General features: G+C 41.9%; 1 protein-coding gene across 1 annotated transcript in view; it reads left to right on the forward strand.

The window, feature by feature from the left end:
• The first annotated feature begins 7,161 nt into the window (after nt 1-7,161).
• The window catches only part of CLDN10 (claudin 10), a 59,095-nt gene continuing 46,908 nt past the window's right edge, over nt 7,162-19,348 (forward strand). Inside the window, exon 1 of the mRNA XM_027712839.2 lies at nt 7,162-7,377. Within this exon, the coding sequence (XP_027568640.1) occupies nt 7,164-7,377 (214 nt within the window). The 5' untranslated portion in view covers nt 7,162-7,163. The remainder of the gene's footprint in view (nt 7,378-19,348) is intronic.

The raw sequence follows: 19,348 nt of genomic DNA on the forward strand, positions 1-19,348 counted from the left end.
TGCCACACCTTAACTCTTCACATATGCTTTCCACCTGGTCCATTTGGAGGTGTGAGACAGATCCATATAGTCACCTCGCTACTCCTGGCAAGCATCATGGTGTTGACTTAGCTGGCTAAAGCATTCACAAGGCTATCGGGACATTACTGGCTTTCTCCAGTTTTACAGACTTGGGCTCTCTTTCACTTTTGCATGACGATGAGTTGACACGCTGTCAGTTGCCCTCAATCACACCTTGGTCTAATTGATTGGTACCCGAAAACTGAAGAGGTGAAGGATTTCTTGAACATTTCAGTAAGTTTCCCTTTGACAGACCTGAAAGCTAATCCATATGTGTTGTATGAAACACTAGGTTTGGGCTTTCTGGAAGGGTAAGCAGCACTGTTAAGACTCAAAAAGTAAAAGTAGAATATAGAGTCCTTTGCTGCTCTAGAGGAAATGATCTGAGGCAAACACAGTTAGAGCAAGAATGGAGAACCTTACACTGCTCCCAGAAGCAATACAAAGAATTTGCAGGAAGAACCTATCCAAATCCTGGTGTTAGACCTTGGTTAAAGTGATGAAGAGGTACGTCTGGCATGCCATGGATTTGAGATGTCAGAGGTGACAAGCAAATGTGTTAATGACTGTATTGAAGATGATTTCTCTGTAACATAAAAATGCTGGAGTCTACTAAATTCTGCTTTCAGGATCATATGAACAGCTCACAGGAGTTGAGGATGCATAGGCATAGTTCTGTCTTTTGTGCATCATTTTTGGGGGAGATCACCTAGCCTTTGTTGGTAGACAGGCTGGTACTAAAGAGCTTGTGTGAGGAGGAGAGGTTGTCACTGCACAAAGGAACTTTCATATCATATTCAGCATCCCAGTTGTTTAAGGCAGAAGGACTACATATGTCTGCTTATGAGCAGATGCATTTCTACTGCCTTTGTGGAGAGAATGATCAGCAGCATAGCAAAAGTCATGAGAGCTGCACACGGGTAGATGCCCAACAAATGTAATAATTAAGCGGAGGGGTCTCTTCCCCACCACGCCAGAATGAGAAGTGGGCTGGGTGAAGGCATCCTCGTGAAGGAGGTGGGGAGGTGAATCAGTGCAGGAGAGAAGCAACACTTTTTCCTTCTTGCCTAAATCCCATGGTGAAGTGATAGCATCCTAGATGGCAGGCTGGTAGAGGCCAAGAGAGATGTGTCTGCCACAGTCCTTAAGGGAGGTTGTAGTCAGGTGGGAGGCAGCCTCTTCTCCCAGGCAAGAGGACTTAGCCTCAAGCTGCATCAGGGGAGGTTCAGGTTGGACATCAGAAAGAATTTCTTCACTGAAAGGGTGATCAGGCATTGGAGCAGGCTGCATATAGAAGCAGAGGAGTCACTGTCCCTGGTGGTGTTCAAGGAATAACTAGACGCGACACTTAGTGCCATGGTCTACTTGACAAATGGGATGATCAGTCAAAGGTTGGACTCCATGATCTTGGAAGTCATTTCCAACCTTACTGATTCTATGATTATATGACACCCTTATTGAGGGGTTCATGACCAGGGCTCACCCCATCCCATGGAAGCTGCTTGAAGCTGAAACTTTGGTGCTGGATCCTTAGAAGAGCCGCAGGCATTGCTGCAGTGCAGCCCAGCCTGCACCTGGCTGTGGACTCTGATGATACCCAGACCTTCACCAGCTTAAAAGCAGATCCCACAGAGCAGAGAGGTCCCTGCCGTGGCACCATGCTGGCTGGGAGTCTCTTCCCAGATCTCCAACAGGAAGGGGCCACCCTCAGCTGCATCGTTTGTAAGAGGGCCCTAAGTCCCAGCAGCCAAACCTCTGGGAAAAGTGGATGTGGATGCACTCAGGACACTTACACAGGTTTTCTTCAGGTTGAGTTCACTTGGATGGCAGAATAATGCTTTTTTCAGCATTGTGATGTATTTCTTCAGTGTTTACCTGTAGCACTTACATCACAATATTTCTGTTACTTCCCTCTTTCCCAGCCTTCTTGCTTCTTAATCTGTGTTGCAATCTTTTCGCTTTGCCTCTCTCATCTTTCAAAGCATTAAACTGTTTTATCCACAGCATCCTGGTGCTTGTTCATGTCTAACACTACAGCTTTAGTAATGCTATCAGTATACTGCAGCATAGGCTAATTCTAATGGTGGCTGGGTTTGATGAATATGTTCTATAAAACACATGATCTCTTCATTGAGCCCATCACTTCATCTGTATCTGTCCACAAGTTCTCAGCAAAGCACAATGACCTTGAATTTCACCCTTGCTTTCAGCACTGATCAAACATATGATTTGTCCTTCCATTTCAACTTCACTAGGTTTTTGTGTTTTGCATTTCACGTTTTTATGTAGATGAAGCCATTTCGGCTTTTTGCCACTTACTGCAAGTCTAGCTTGAGTATGCAGCTGATAACAATACACTTGGAGACAGCAAATGTCTTTAATCCGAATAAGTTTGCTAGTGCCTAATGTCAACAGAGTAACCTAAGGAGCATAATGCTATCTCATCCTAAAGTAGCATTTTCAAATCCACATCTTATCTTTAATGTCCAGGAGGAACATGATGAGAAAAACAAAGTTAATCCTGTGTATTTTTATTCTCACACCAAACACTGATTTGAATCAGTTGTTCAAAATCCTATCCATTCTTAGGCAAATATTCAAGAAGTGCTCATGTAAATAATGCACAAGTGAGCAGTTTACCCTTTAAACAACTAACATAAAATTCTTTAAAATGTAATAAAGTATGGTTCATATATATATAGATAGCTTGTATAAAGTGAGTGTAATCCTGAACTGGGTTACCATCGGCATCCATATATTACCAAAGCAGTTCTGCTAGTGATGAGTATACGAAGCTTCTCTTTCTCTTCTACAGCAATATCAGAGAATCATATAATACTTTGAGTTTGAAGGGTCCTTTTAAAGGTTATCTAGTCTAAACCCCTTGCAATGAGCTGGGACATATTCAACTAGAGCAGGTTGCTCAGAGCCCCATTCAACTTGACCTTAAATATTTACAGGGATGGGAATATAAAAAATGTACTATTAATAATAGGATTATATCATAGTGTCTAATACTAATATAATTGTATTATTGTATTGTGACTGCAATGCTCAATAAAAAGCAATAAATTTGGAATGAGCATAAGACTCATGTTTCCTTCTCTCTTTATGTCACCCAGCACTTCATGACTAACAAGGTGAACAGCAAACACCTTAAACCTCAACTGCTTTATACCACTATAATCTGATGCCCTTTTGCTATAGCAAACTGTGAAATTGTCTTTTCCCTCAACTTTACCAATTCCAATGATTTCATTGCTCCTTGAAATTCCTCTCTAGGTGGTGCTTCAGCCTATGCATGCTACCCTGTTTACTCAGTTTCTAAATTGCATGCGTCTGGCAGAGACAGCAGCACTTGGCACTCATCTGGAATGCACCCTTCCTTCTTTCAACACCATGTCAGACTTTACTGCCAGCTCTCAGTAACTCTTTTTGTGTTTGTGTAATTGGACCATCATATTGCCATACAGCATAGCCCTTGGTTGTCTGATTGAGTAGTGATGCCTCCAGGCATTTGATTTCTTCACCACTTTACACAATGTTTTTACTTCTTTAACTTCTCCAGAAGTTTTGAGTTACTTACTCTGTCTCTGTAACATCTGGTTTTATTGCTTGTCCAACTTCTCCATTGTTGTTTAGGCCTCCCATAACTTCCTGGCAGTGCTCAGAATCAATTTGTATGGTCCACCTACTCTGCAGAGGGATTTCTTTGGTATAACTAATTATTTGTCTCACACTTTGCTGCCTCCATGCTCCCTTAGGTACCTCCTTTGCAGAGCTCTCCTTTCTCTTAGCCAGATAACATCAGGACTGATTTGCACTTAGGTTTTGGTTTTTTTTTTTTTAATTTTACCCTAACTTTCCCCACAACTAATTCAGTTTAGCTAAGTGTGTTTGTCTTCACGAGGGAAACATATTGTCCACTGTCAGATATGTATCAGGCTCGGGAACTCATTCAGCTAGTAGGTTACAAGAACAACATAGGCTTAAGTCAAATTCACAAACTGAAAATACAGCTTACCTTTGTAAACATTCTTGCCCTGCTGCAAAAGTGTCAGCTGTGTTTAAAAACTGGCATTGGACCGACTTAAAAGAACAATATTAGTAGCAAAAGAAATATTACATGTTATTGACGCAGCATTCAATTAAACACAGAGAACAGTATATCACGTGATCAGCTAGTCCATTTGTGACATTTGGGGAAAATGGCTCAACAAAGGCCTGTAGCAAAATGTTTTCCCTTTTCCAGACCTGTATTTAAACAGTTCTTAAACTCATGGCTGTTTTCCAACTTTTGTCTGCTCAGTAACAGAGAAAAGAAGTTTTGAAATAATGGAAAATGCCTTTAACAGGTTAACTTTAAACTTTTCCTTGAACTTCTTAAATGACTGATTAACTTATTTCCTGACAGTTTATAGAAGAAATGAGGGTTGTAAACAGGACTGCTTACTTCTTTCTTATCACTTAAGTATCTGTTTAATTTATTCATCACTCACACACTAACTGCCTAGAAACAACACAGGGTGAAGTGCTTTTGACCATGAATTCCACAGAATTCATGCACTAGAAAAGAATCAGGATAAAGGCCAAGAAACCACTAAGTCCTACTTAAACTATGGAAGTGTAGTCTATGGTTCAAGTGGTGACCACAGGCACTTTCCAGTAAAGTTAATGGCTTTCAGTGTCCCACCAGCATGACATTCAAGACTGAGTATGTACTGGATGGGACCTTGGTAGACAATCATCTGAGAATGATAAGGCAAAATGACTTAGGAATTTGTATTGCAGTTTATCTAGAAACAGAAATGTGAAAACCCTTCCTAGCATGATATCAGTTTAAAAGAGCAAGGTCTTACTGAGGACAGCATCTCTGCCTTAGGGCAAAGTCACTAGGGAGCAGACAAATAGCCCAATCCTGCTGAGCCCGGGTAGCTCCTCACAGGCTATGTTGATAAGGCACACTGCTGTGTATAGCAAAAAAGAAGAGTATGGAGGAATGGATAATGTTGGCATCCAGTCTTCCTTGCTTTTCCAGTCCAAATGAGCAGCTTCTCAGTTTTAGGAATATTTTTGGTGGTTTGGTTTGGTTTTCATGGGATTGTTTTGTTTTGGTTTTGGTTTTTATATCAGTGAGAACACTCAGGGAAAGTCCAGAACAAGGCCTGAATTTAGCATCATATGTAAAACATGTCTTTGAGCTACTCTGAGCACTCAGCCAACATCATTGTCACTGAGCTGGTTCAAAAAAGTAAAAACGTACCTAATGACATGTCTTCTCAGTCTTTCTGTGAGCAAACACAGTCTTTGACAAACAAACAAAAAAACCCACCCAAAACCCACACCATTTTGTATCAGAGATGTAGAAAAAAGAATAATCTTAGCTCTCAAAAATCTGCTTCAAAGCAGGACCCATTTCTGTATTCTCCTCTATACCCTTTTCAATTTCATGAAGAGATATATGAAAAATTACATGAAGTTTGACCCTTAGCATAGGAAAAATATGTGACAGGATTATTTGACAGCAATGCAAAATTGCTTCCTGCCTATGTATTATCATCCTCAACATTAAAACAACCTGCTATATTATAATGTTGCTCTGTAGCAAAACCACTTTTCATGTCTTTCAAGATGGCTGTGTTAATAAAAAAATTTCTGTTCACTCTAGATGTGTGGGATGTGAACATACCAATTACTCTGAAAAGAAATTCATTCCTGTAGTGTAATTCTCTGGTCTGTACAGTCATCCTTTTGGGTCCTTCTTCTCAGTGCTGAGCCAAAGGCTCGTTAAAGTAGAAGTATCAGGTGGTGGTTCAACAGGATAGTCTCGGTGAAATTCCTCTTGCTGTTTATGTGGAATGTCAATGATTTTTTAGCATCCTTGATTAACCCTTCCTTGAGCTGTGAAAAGTCCACAGAAAAACTTCAATGCCAAAGTTCAGTGTGACGTTTATCACAGCCGTAACAGGGACAGTCAACACTAGAAGAACCCAAAGGTAAAAAAAAATAGACTACTCTTACTGTCAAAAGTGATGGGGTATGCTCAATATGCAGGGTGATCTCATGTCACCAAATGGCATATAATAGCACCAAAGAGAAAAGACATGTTCTTCTTCAAAGAGGAGGACAAAAGGACCAGACAATGAGGAGAGGTTTAAGTACAGCTAGAAGTTGTCATCTTAAAAGAGTGAAGGCCACACATGTTGCAAAACTGTATGTAGGTCCCACACCAGTATTGGATAGTATACTCAGGAACTGGAAGTAGAATAGCTGTTTCACTGTGGTGGTGCCTACTACAAAGATTACATTTTTTTTTAATCAGTTACATTCTTTGAGAATTCTTCATGGCATGAGTTTGCAGAAGTTCAGTCAGTGGTATGACAGATGTTGCTGTGCTACGTACTTCATGCAGAGCGTAAGAAGCAGTAAGTTTTCTACACTGACTAAAGGAAAAGTCTCAGTGGGGGCTGAGACTCATTCTACTGACTGCTGCAGCTGAATCACCACTCAGGGACCGCTTGCTCTTTCTGTTGTTGCTCTAGATTTGCTATTCTACAAATACACCCACAGACAGTACCTCCAACAGGCTACTGTTTTAGAGCTGCTTGCATGGTGACTTGTTATGCCTGAATTAATTTCACATTTCAATGAGTTATTTTTCAAGTGTTGTGTGATCCTTCTAAAATGTTATGGTAATCCGTTAAATAGCATTGTACAGTTTGGACTCTGAACCTATTTTGCTAGTTGCAACGGTTGTAAGTTTCCAATTAACTAAAAATTAAGCATTAACTGGAATACCTTAATTGGAAAAAAATATGAAAACAACTAATTTTTACAATTAGAAATTAGCAAGCAAGTACTAGTAATTAGCTCCGATAAAGTTGTACTATGACTCTCTTTCTAAACATTTGTAATGCCTAGGGCCTTTCTTAAATCAGTGAAGCGTGACAATTTCTTTCAGCCACATTAACTTTCTGCAGCAAGTGGTACTGAACTTGTTCAAGTATAATTTGCTTATGTTATGCCTTTTTGCTTACTCACATGACTACAGTACTTTTCTCTCCACACAGTGGCATTACTAAGTCCCTGAGTTACAGAGAAACATGCTAGGAATACAGATTATAGCTTTCATATTTTGTTTCTGTGGGCTGGGAGCTGCTATTGCTGCTACTGCATCGAATGAGTGGAAAGTCACTAGTCGAGCATCATCTGTTATCACTGCAACCTGGGTTTTCCAGGGTCTTTGGATGAACTGTGCTGGCAATGCGCTGGGTGCTTTTCACTGCAGACCTCACCTTACTATCTTCAAAGTAGAAGGTAAGTAAGCATAATTTAACTGGAACATATGGAAAGCCATGTGTATTGCAAGATGTGAGCCTGAGGAGAAAAAGATTATTTTGGCTTGTGCAAGAGATTATGTTTAAAGCATTGTGATGAATATAAATAAAGGATCTTGTAGGCAGAAAATCAGAAACAACTTTTTAGGAATGATATGTATTCCAAGAAAGACAGTAAGCTCTCCTCTGCGGTTGGTAATATGCGATAAGTACACTGGACATAGTTTCAGGAATACACTATCAGTATCAAACCACTGTTAGCAGAGAAATGGACTGAACTATCTTGCAGCTCTAATTTCCGTGCAAAAATAAGCATCCTGCTTGCTGGATAGCATGAGGGAGAAAGATAGCAAGGTTTGTGGCAGATATTGATGCACTTTTTAGTATCCGCACAAATTAAATAGCACATAACCGCAGCCGTGAATACTATGCAAATATTCATATGCTGGGAATTAAGTGTGTGTGTATATACCTGCTGTATCACAGGCTACTAATTTAACTTTAAAGATAAAAGGTGTGCTGTTCCAGAATGTCCGTTTTAATGGAAAGTGTTGGATTTGTCAGCCATCTATTAGAGTGTAAAAACAAATGGGGACTTCTTGCCTTATGTCAAAAACAGCTTTTCTCAGAGACAGGGACTAACTAAAAGTGTACTATGCAATGTGTTTTGCTCTGTATATAAAGCAGTAAATTGAGAGTTTTGTTTTCTATTTGGCTTAAGACACTAGGCAAGATGTTTTTTTCAGTGAAACTGTATAAGCACTCATGACGGCATGGGCAGAGGGACTCGTCTTTCCTGGATGTGGGCAGCACACTAGCAAGATGGAGTCAGACTAGAGTAGAGAAAAATGCATTAAGACACTGGTATTTCAGGGAGCCAGAAAAGAAATCCAGTCTAGACAGAAGCAGTCCTCCAAAGCTTTTGTGAGACCAGAAGCAAGCACAATTCTAAGATATTAACAGCCAGTGGTTGAACGAGATATAAAATGTACTGTTGCATGGTTGTTACCATATTACAAAGACAGGGTCATAGACTTGCATACATATGGAAACATAGAAACCTGGAGTTATTACAGATCCTTACCTTTTTTTGCCTCTCATGCCCCTGACACATCAGACTACATGCTGGAACATACAGATCTACTCTTACGCATACAGACGATATTGAGATAAAACTCGGCCTCGACCTCATTTTATACACTTTTTACTTCAAACCATCACGAATCACACGAGGGATGTGAATGGATAAGAAGAGTTTTACTTCTTTTAAAGAATGCCATTTATCAAAAATTACTTAAAAGGCATAGAAACTCACACATACTTTTTAAAAGTGAATATTGTATCCTTGCAAATAACCATTTATGGATTATTTCCTCCAAGATTTAAAGAAAAAAAACCCCAGCTCTTCTTCTCAGGCATTGTTTACAGCAATGTAAAGTAACTGAAACTACCATTATTGCTATTATTAGTAGTACAAAAGCTACTTCCAGAATAATCAGCTATCAGTAATCTATTTGCCACTTTGTATTGCTGCTATTATTTTGATCACTTGTTGATTGAAACTTGAATAAACAAAATATGCATGTTATGTGTGCATCCTTTAAATATATATTAAGCATCTGAGTAAGATTTTGCTTATTTGTTGTTGAGAGTAACACAGACAAGAAATTCACAATAAATAAAACTAGCATACTCTTGTTAAAGTAAGAGAGTAAAAAGCTGCTGTAATGACATTTAGAAAGTCTAATTTTAACTTGCCAGTGCAGGCATCAGGAAAGGGTAATGTTACATGTAGCATAAACACTACTGGGAAGGAGTGAGGTATTTAGTTTGGAAAACCTGCTAAACATAAACTCCTGATAATCCGAGGAAAACAAGAGTTCCACAGTGAACTCTTTGCACTCTCACTCTGTCCTATGTTGTAAAACAATAAAATGCTCATATGAAAGAAGTAATGAACTCTAATCTCTGTCCTCAGAGCTTCAGTGTAATTGACATACTGACACCAGGAAGGGCTGGCAATATAACTTTTTCTTCTGTGTGTTCATCTTTTTATGGAATCTATTTGCAATCTTTCCTATAGCCAAAGATAACTTACACAAGTTCCTCATTCCATTCCTATCTATCAGGTTACCCTACAGAAAGTATTAGCAGTAACAGTAACATTAGTATTATATTATGATATATATGTTATATCATAAGTCACTTCTTCTCCAAAGCAGATTCATTCACTCATTAAAGGTTTGATTGAAATTTTGTGAGGATTTTGCAGGAGAGGTTTCTGCATTTAAGATATTTTTTTTCTTGTTTTTCACATCAAGCAAACAAACAGGCTCCAGAGGTCTTTCTTTGAGCATTGTTACCCCATGGTCACAGGCAGTATGTAGGTATTTACCAGAACTGACTTTCTGCTAAAGACTAGTTGTGCTGATAGGAGAACAGCCAAGGCAATAAGAGCTCAGCTTCTGCAACCGAGCTCACATACAGATCTCGAGGGGTTCGTGTTTCTGAAAATCTATGTTAGCACAGTGTCCAAAGCTATCTGGGCTGTTGCCAAATGTACATGCACATTCACATGGTACAGCCACAGTGTGCTCTGCTGCAGTGACTGAAACATTCCAGTGAAAGATCCTGGAGGGAGATCCTGAATAGTAATAGCTTTGTAGTTACATTCATTTAAGGTAGTGTTCGTGGGAAGAAGCAATATCTTTTATTAAATCAACTGCTTTGGGAGAAATATGTAACAAAGTCATTCATCAAATCTGACACAAATACAACAAGCTTCAAGCTAAATATTATCTGGGAACATTGTCTCTTCAGTTAAGTTGGTTATGATTATCAGTGCATCAGAAACACTCATGGAAATTATATGATCAAAACCAAGGGACTCACAGACATAAACTCACACAGTCAATAAATACCACAAATTAAAACTAGCAGTGAGACAATATTGTTTAAGAAAACCAGTAACTTTTGATTCACTGCTCAGTCCTTATCAGTAAGAGAGGTCCACAAAGACCCTTCAGGGAGTGAGGCTGGGAACTAAAGCTCTGGATTTGTGGACTCCAAAAAGATACTGAATTTTTATGCCAGAGTTGCCACCCACCCTGCCTCCTGCTAACACCTCCGTACTCCACAGACAGTAGTTAACCTCTCTTCTCATTCCTCTCAGTGTGTATAATTCTGAATTCTTACAATCACAGAATTAACCAGATTTGACAAGAACTATCTTTTAGCTGTCTAGCACTGCTTAGACACTTCAGTTATTTTGATTTTGATGATGCTACAGAGAGCTGTTTCATTCACATAAAATACAGAATTGTAACTAGCAAACCGAGTTGTGTCCACATCCCTTTCCTATGACACTTCCTCAGTCTGTCAGGGCAGCTAATAGGCTTCTTCAAACAATTAGTTTGGCATTTGATATGCTTTGCCTGTGGCACTGTTTCATGCGCATTCTGGTTTTCCATGCCATGAGTTCAGGGAGGTGTACAAGAAAGCAGAAGAAATGTGCTTCCTTGAACCTTTGCTTTTTTGAGCCTCAGATCTTCTGCTGACATCTTGTCAGTGCCTCTTTTGATGGAGCCTCATGGGTCAAGTAGTGCTACTCTGATGGTGTGTGTATGTGTGTGTGTGTGTGTGTGTGTGTGTGTATGGCCAGTCTTCGCGAATGAAGATTTGGGAAAGGTCATTACCTTTCGAGCCTGCGCAGTGGATTTTTTAGGTGAGACAGAGTGTGCGCTGAACTGAGCCCACGATGGTAGCCAACACAGAAAGGACAATGCCCAGGTGTTCTGGGTCACATTGGCAAGCAGATTCAGAGAGCCTTTTCCTGATGCTGGTGCTGCAATGAACCTAAACAGTGGAAGGAAGCTGAAACAAGACAACTGCTATTGCAGCACCTGTACCCAGAACAGCCTTCTGTAATCAAACATCGTTTGTGTTCATCAGGGTGGGGAGAGCAATTCCAGTCGTGCTTCAGGGTGACACTAGCAGCTTTCCCAGAGAACTCAACCTAGAGCAGGAAAGGACTGACATGGGAGTGTCCCTTACCATACAGAAACTTGCGGCCAGGGAAAACACACTATCTGTTTTATTGCTACCAGTCGACGAGCCAGATATACGCACGGCAGCCAAGCCCAGGCTTCTCCTGAGCCTAAGGGGTGAGCACTTGGTGCTAGATCCCGCAGCGGCCAACACCACGGCTTTATGCACATCCTAAATCAGGTTGCAGGGGGTCAGGCTGCGTGAGGGTTGTGCTGCTGCTCCTCGTTGCTTGACAGAATCCCATGCCCGTTGCTTCCTGCCCGCTCGCCCCCCTGCTCCCCACTCCCTGCCCTCCGCTGGTGCCGGCGGGCGCGCTCCTCTCTCCATGGTGCTGCATCAGCGGCCCCGGGGAAGCGCCGACCGTGCCCAGGGGTGGTGCAGCCCCGCCCGGGTGGGGACAAGCAGCTCCCTTCCCCATCTCCCTGGAAAGGCGGCGTGCCTCGGTCCCGGCTTCCCCTGGGTGAGAAGCCACAGGAGAGGAGCAGAGCCAAGGCAAAGCAGGAACTGTGTGCGCTTTTGGGAAGTCACAAGGGGAGAGGGCTGGGCCGTCAGAAAGGGCTGAGTGGCTGCGGCTATCATCAGGGAGGGAGAAATCCACCCGGGAGGCTTTCTTCTGGCTGATGGCCAACCGCAGAGGACTCTGCCGAGGGATGCTCCAGGTAGTCACAGGGACAGAGTCACAGAGTCTCGTAGTTTAACCCCAGCTGGTAAACACACAGCTGCTCACTCACTCCAAACGCCCCTCCGTGGGATAGCAAGGAGAATCAGGAAAAGGTAAAATCCGTAGGTTGAGATAAGAACAATTTAATAATTTTAAAAAAATAAAATGTAACAATAACAATAGTAATAGCAGTAACAACAACGATAATAGAAAAGAGAGAGAGAGGAATACAGGTGATGTGCAGTATAATTGCTCACCACCCAATGACTGACCAATGCCCAGCTCATACCTGAGCAGCGATCAGTCCCTTCCAGCCGGCACCCCACAGTTTATATATTGAACATGATGTTCTGTGGTATGGAACATCCCTTTGGATATTTTGGATGAGCTGCACTTCCTCCCAGCTCCTTGTACACCTCCTGACTTGCAGAGCTTGGGAAACTGAAAAGTCCTTGACTTAGGACAAGCACTATTTAGCCACAACCAAAACATCAGTGTGTTATCAACATTATTCTCACACTGAATCCAAAACACAGCACTGTAGCAGCTACTAGGAGGAAAATTAACTCTATCCCAGCCAAAACCAGGACATGGGGATCCAATATTAAGGTTAGAGGATAACCATATCAAAGAACTTCCCTACAGCAAGCAAATCCTTCTAGGAAAAGTGCTAACTGAACAGAGGTATGATTGATTTGTGTCCATCAGGCTGAGCCACCCCTCCAGTAAGTACCTTCCAATGAGTACAGCATCTGTTTGGCAATTTAGAAAACCAAAGTCAACACAGCATTGGCAAAAGGAAATCAATACACTAGAATCAATAGCTCATATTTGGGAAAGGTAACCATGAAACACAGAGAGAATTCCTCTTAGATTTTTTTTTTTAATGGCTTAATTCCAACGTATTCTCCATTTCTCAGCAAGCAGAAAGGTCACCTTTTGGACTGATTGAAATGCTGATTTCAGCATAGGGTCTTTTGTATATGCATGTGTATATGTATAGGATGTCAAATCTTGGTAATGAAAGTTTCTTCACTCTCACAGTTTGCCTCTCCATTGTAGCAAGGTTCTTTCCAAGCTCATGGCCTCTGTTTTGGCATCAGATGACTGAGTCTGCACTCTGCTCAAACAAGATAGCCTGATACATGTTTGGTTCCCAGAGGAGGTTGGTAATGCACTAGAGGTCATGAAAAGTCATGACTATATACAGCAAATATTTTTGAAATCTGTTATATTGCATATCATTGCCCACTCTCTTCTCCCCCTCACCCCTAAAAATGAAGGAATAAAGTAAATTTAACAGTCAGCCTAGGCAGTAGTTAGTCAGAGAAATAACATGTCTTATTATTAGACTGGTTTCAAGTAAGAAAAGGAATTGATTCACAAGCAGCAGAGTCATTCACAGAGGAAGAGAGACATGTTTGACTTAGCAGCCCCTGGCAGAACAGATATGAACTGAAGGAGGGGACTAATTCCCATGTATTCAAGAGATTTTTTCCCCCAGGGAGCTCCAGCAGCAGCTTTGCAGTAGATACAGAGCAAAATCCAGGGCTTCCATGCGTTGGTCAGTTCCAGAGCCCTGGAACCCCCCAAGAGGCAGGATAACTCTTGCATCTCATCACTGACATATAGATTAAAGATTTTGAAGTGGTTCTAAGGGTTCCTGCTGCCAAATTTTGTTTTCTCTTTGAATTCTTTGATTCCAAGATTTTATCTACATCCTCTGAAAATCCATTAATCTAAACCACAATGAATCACTATTCCTGTTTACTAAGAAGACTGTCTGGCTCTGGCCAATTACTTAAATCAGAATAGTCCAGAGCTGTGGGCAGACTGGAAAGAGATGTGCCTACTGGGAGATCTGCAGCCAGAAAGATACACAGAGGGAGTCCAAGAACTGCAGGACCAGACTGCACAGGGCCCGATGGAAAATGCTGAGGGTGGAGGCTTTCACAGAACCACTGCCACTTCTGGAGAAATTGATGGCAAAGGACAAACTCTGGCCTTGTTTTAAAATCTTCAGGGTTACAGGAAAACACAAGATCTTACAGAACAGTCCTCCTTTTTAGCACATTCACACCTGGCAATTTGACAGCATCTCTGCAATCCTCTTTTTGTGCTATGAGCCTTCTGCCTTCTCACCGCACAAGGACAGAGGTTACAGTGCTGAGATTTTTTTCACTTTTGTCTAGACTTGGACAAGAGTAGTGTGGCTTGTGTTTCCCTTCAGTCGTCCTTATAGATTTTCTCCACTCAGACTTGCCTTCATTTGAAGAAAATCACTGAGGAAACCTGAAAGGTGGAAAGTGCTGCTATTTGCTAGTGTGGTTCCTATGCAGCCGGTGCAAGGACAGGAATGCAAAGCTTGTTATTGAGGCATGAATAACAAAGCTCTTTCATCTTCTAATACTCACGCCAGGATAGATTGTTATCTATGCTTTGCTTTTAGCTTTCTTTGATTACTACTACATAGCAGCAGAGAGTGTACTGCAAAATGAATAGGACTCAGCAATAACTGGTATGCAGCCAATGTCTTAAAATACCTCTGTTCAAACAGGTTTTGTACCCTGGTCTGCTTTGTGAGCACTGAGGTGGGTGTGGGGAGCTTTCCTCTGGCATACCTTGAGCAGCTGACAGCCAACGTACCTCTTCTAATATTTTTAGCAGTCATGCTACAACCAGAGCTTCATTCAAAGATACAATCCACTTCATTTGCACAAGTCCCTGTGGAAGGAGGGGAAAGGAGACCTGGCACAACCAGCCATGATAGGTGGATGGGTAAGAGAAGGAGACCGAAGTACTGAATTTGTGAATCATTAAAGCTGATGATTTTGAAAGTCGCACTGCTGAGATTTAAGATTTTAAATCTTTAGTTTTCCATCATGGAGTGAGGCAAGGGGGAGGAGAGAGGCTGAGCAGCAAATACCTTGGGAGTGAGTATAGGGGAATGTAGAGAAAAAATATAGGTACATAAAAATCTCTCCTGTGGATACCACATGGAGTTGGTTAGGCAAGTATGAGTCACAGGCCCACTGGTAGAGAAAACAAATCACTACACAGTCAACAGGGATATTAAATCCCTGTTAATCCCTTGTTATTCTATCTCTCAAAATACTTACACATAGTTTTGCAATGTAAAGCAAGATGCCAGATGAGCGCAGCCATTTTATTAAAGCTGTGCACATGGGATTCCTCTCCATATCCCACAAGTCCTACAGTATCTGATTATCCTTATAAGCCTTCTCTGGAGTAGGTGCCATGGGACTCTTTGGTGTTTTAGAGACTGGTCAATGTATACTCTTTGGTGTTTCATTGACTCAAATTAAATAAAATGCCTGGAGCAGAGGTGTTACCAGGGGTAACTCGGGACTTCAGATCCCAACTTTTTCAGGGTACTTATTATTTGACTCAGTCCGGATGCCAGTACTGTGAGGGACCTCTGGCTGTGCCCAGCTGATACCTGCAATACACTCAGTCTTCTCTCTACAGATGACATTGAAGCCTGGGTCTTCTGTATGGCTTTCCTCTTCAGGGATTCATTTCCTAAAACAGGAGAGAGCACATCACCTCAGATGGCTGTGCCTTACAGCAGGACATTGTTAAGTACCAGAGCACTTTTCAGCTGCTGAATTGAAAACATTTATATTTTCAATTAGGCAAAGTACATGCTGAAATTCAGGTACATGCAAAATATCTTAAGAACATATCATTCATCTGGCCCTTTAAATACCTTATGCTGGTCACCCAGACATGTGCCATTTACATTTCCCAAAAAGGACCTGAAACAGTTAAAAAAACAGAGGCACTGAAGACTTCTAAAGACCATGCCCAACAGTCTACTGATGTGTTCATTTAATAGTTATGTTTCTTTTTTGTATAGTTATGTTAACTTTTCAAAAAAAATCGTGTGTTAGTCTGGAGGTAATTAACCAAGCTCTAGTAAAATACCTCCTGAGGATTAACCTGCTTAAAGATAGAATTTTTAAACTCCACATCTGAGCTAAGATTTATGTTGTACTTTTGAACAGCTTTCCATAAATCAAGACTTCCATTTTAGATTTTAAAACCATACACCATCAACTGAATATGTCTTCAATCTTATTTTATTCTAGCCCCCCAAAAGACTCTATTGGTATTTGAAAGAATACAGTTGCATAACCTGACAGTCAAAATGAGAAGCAAAACTGTGTACTTGAAGATTCTCATGAATTTGCTTTCATAATAATACATACTGATTTTCTGCCAGGTCCACTCTACCAATTTTTATAGTTGCTGTTATTTTTGTATCCAGCTAAGATGTGAGGCTACTCTTCTGCAGATACCAGTCAGACATAAAGATGTGTCTAGGGCTTATATTCAGGGCAATGCATGCTGATTCATATTTCCAAAGGAAACAAGAGCTCAGAAGTTCTAAATTTCCACTGCAGATGGAAATCTGCCAAAATCTTCTGTTATTTGGAGACTGCCTTTTCCTTCTTCACAAATGAATTTCTAAACAATAACACAGATTGTCACATAAAAGCCTTTCTATTGATATTTCATCCTGTAAGCCACAAAAGCAGAAACCAAACCCTAGCCAGGAAGAAACAGTGAAAGTGACTCGCTAACCATATCTCAGTACAGTGTTTATTGGGTGACCAGGAGAAGAGGACTCTCTGCAGGTACAAACAGCTTCTCCACTGCAAGTTTACCATGCACCCAAGCTGCTGCCCCAGGCTGGCATCCCATCCCAGCAAACATCACACCGCATACTGGGTGCTGAGTCAGCCACCTTTTGTTAATAACAGAAGTAGTTATCTCACAAATTGGGAACAGAGGTACTTTAAGTAAGTAACCATCATTAATGGCATCTGGCTTTTCCATAGCATATCTCTGATAGAAATATTCCACCTTACAAAACAGATGATACAATTATATTCAAGCAAAACTAATGCAACAGACAATTTTACTTTAATTTACACCACCTTTCAACATCTTCATGCCACATGTAGTTTTGCTTTAGTCAGTGGCTACTACAAAACCTCCAATATCATATTTACTTAATATTGTCCCTAGAAACTCAGTTCTTCACAGAAGTTCAGCATTTTCAAGTGTCAGTGACTCTTGTACCTCAAAGTTCAGGCTTCCTTTGAGCAGATCCATTTGCCTGGCTTGGTGCAGGGCTGGCACCCAACAGGGATTTCAACCTTCATGAGTGCACCCTGTTCAGATCACAGCTCCTTGCAAAGACGACCTTTCAGTGCAGAAGCCAAAGGTTCTTCAACTTCCCTGATGAGCTGTGTGTCATCTTGCTAGGATACAAACTCCCCACATTGGATGTACCCAGGGGTGGTATTTGTTTTCCTTCCTGCCAGGATTTTGTGTCAATTCCTGCTAAGTCAGAAAGACTCCCTGCCATCCCACACAGTTGGTGGCAGCCAGGGCTTCTCATCCCACAGTCCCAGAAGCTGAGAAGCACCACAGGCTGTCACTGCTCACTGAGCTCTGCTAAGAAGGTCACTGCCTGCAGCACTCTGAACATGGCATGGTGATCCTACAGATCCCCTACCAACCCCACGGCCTTCATCTTCTTTTGCTTTTCTCCATCAGCCCTTTTCTGCCGAGGGCATCTCCAGCTGAGACCACCACAGGGCTCTGCTTGTGTTTCTGGCTGACACCAGAGTCTGAGAGCAGAGCTGCAGAGGGACCATCACATTACTGCTGCCTCTGTGTAGGTGTTTGAGATGGGTGCATCCTTCCAGGAGGCACAGGGAGCTGAGCTGGGGCAGAAGGTAGGATAATCAAAAGCAAAGAAATAATCTCTAGTTGGAAATAGGAGGCCCCATACAGTAAAGCCACCTTCCCCTAAAGCAGATGAGGTTCAGTGCAGGGTTACAGCAGGAAATACAGAGATTGTGCTTCTTCAGCAGGAACAAAAAGCTTGTGCTTCTTCGGTTCTGTGTGTCTTGGGCATGTGTGTCTGTGAGCCTGTGGTCCAGGGCTCACTCTCAGAGGATCTCTGTTGGGTCTCCGTGGCTAGGACACTATACTGCCATGGCCATACTTTGGCCTGGGCTTCACTGGGGCTGCAGACATCCCCATCCCATGGCTCAGATAATTTCCTTCTGAGCAGTAAAGTTCCCCTGCCCTGGCTGATGGTGGTGGTCCCTCTCAAGGGGCTGTGTTTGGCAGACTAGGTAGAAAGGCAGGAGGACAGATGGGTAGCTGAAGCCAGCATCCTCCCTGCAGGCAGCAGTTACTGTCTGTGGGCAAACTCCTGTCCAGACATGTCTTAGGAGTGCAGTGAGGGGAATGGCTGCACAGGGTGGTGAGTTCTTCCCCTCTCTCCCCTCGGCATGCATGGAACAGAATACTCTGTGTGTTAACAGGAACAAGCATAAACATTTCCAGCCAAGGTACTTAACACAAGTCTCTTTGCCAAGTGGCTTCACTACCTTCTTTGGTTAAGGTTAAGAGAAATGTTGTTTCTCAAAGGAGAAAACAAGTGGAGGTGTTTTCCCCCCTCACCCTTCCTGTCTGCAAATCCAGGCATCTCTGGTCTGCAGTTCCTTATAAACAAATGAAGGAGCTTTTGTGAAGCCTGTTGATAAGAGGTACTCCACACCACCCCACATCCCACTGATTTTTATTATTATTTTTATGTATGCAGTAATATGCAAATGTTCAAGTGCTTCCTAAGGTCACTCACTAGTTGTGCTGCAAGGTGGCGATTGCTCTGGTTACTGCAGAGACCTAAGGGCAAGCCCAGGGCAGAGTAGGACATGACACGTTGTCAGGGCCAGCTGATAAGATTTTCACTTGGTCAGCAAGATCTATGTGTGCGAGACTCAGATATAACCCAGTGAAAGGAGAGTCAGGGAGATAGGAATGATTTTCTCCTGCACTCCTCTTTCCTGGGAACAGTTTGGAAGGAGATAAAACACCTGCAGAGAGGAAAGCGAGTCTGGTGTACAACAGCTGGGTCAAGGGGGAGGAAGAGACCTGAAAAAATATAGGAGACTGAAGCCATTCAAAATACATAAGATCATTAGGAAAGCAGAAAATGATCTTGAGAGGTGCAAGGCTCTGCCTTGACCTGATGGTGACAATTTGGCCACGCTGTCTGTACAAGGGGGACCGGACCCAAGTTCTCCTCAATCTCAGCAAAGGCTAACTGCTCAGCTGGGAGAAATTAGATAATTTCCAAAAACTTCCAGGATTTTAATCAAAAGAATGAGTGGGAGCTCTTATCTAAGGACTCTGA

The sequence above is a fragment of the Pipra filicauda genome, unplaced genomic scaffold (genome assembly GCF_003945595.2).
Source record: "Pipra filicauda isolate LSUMZ 115617 unplaced genomic scaffold, ASM394559v2 scaffold24_size8852520_pilon, whole genome shotgun sequence".
Taxonomy (NCBI): domain Eukaryota; kingdom Metazoa; phylum Chordata; class Aves; order Passeriformes; family Pipridae; genus Pipra; species Pipra filicauda.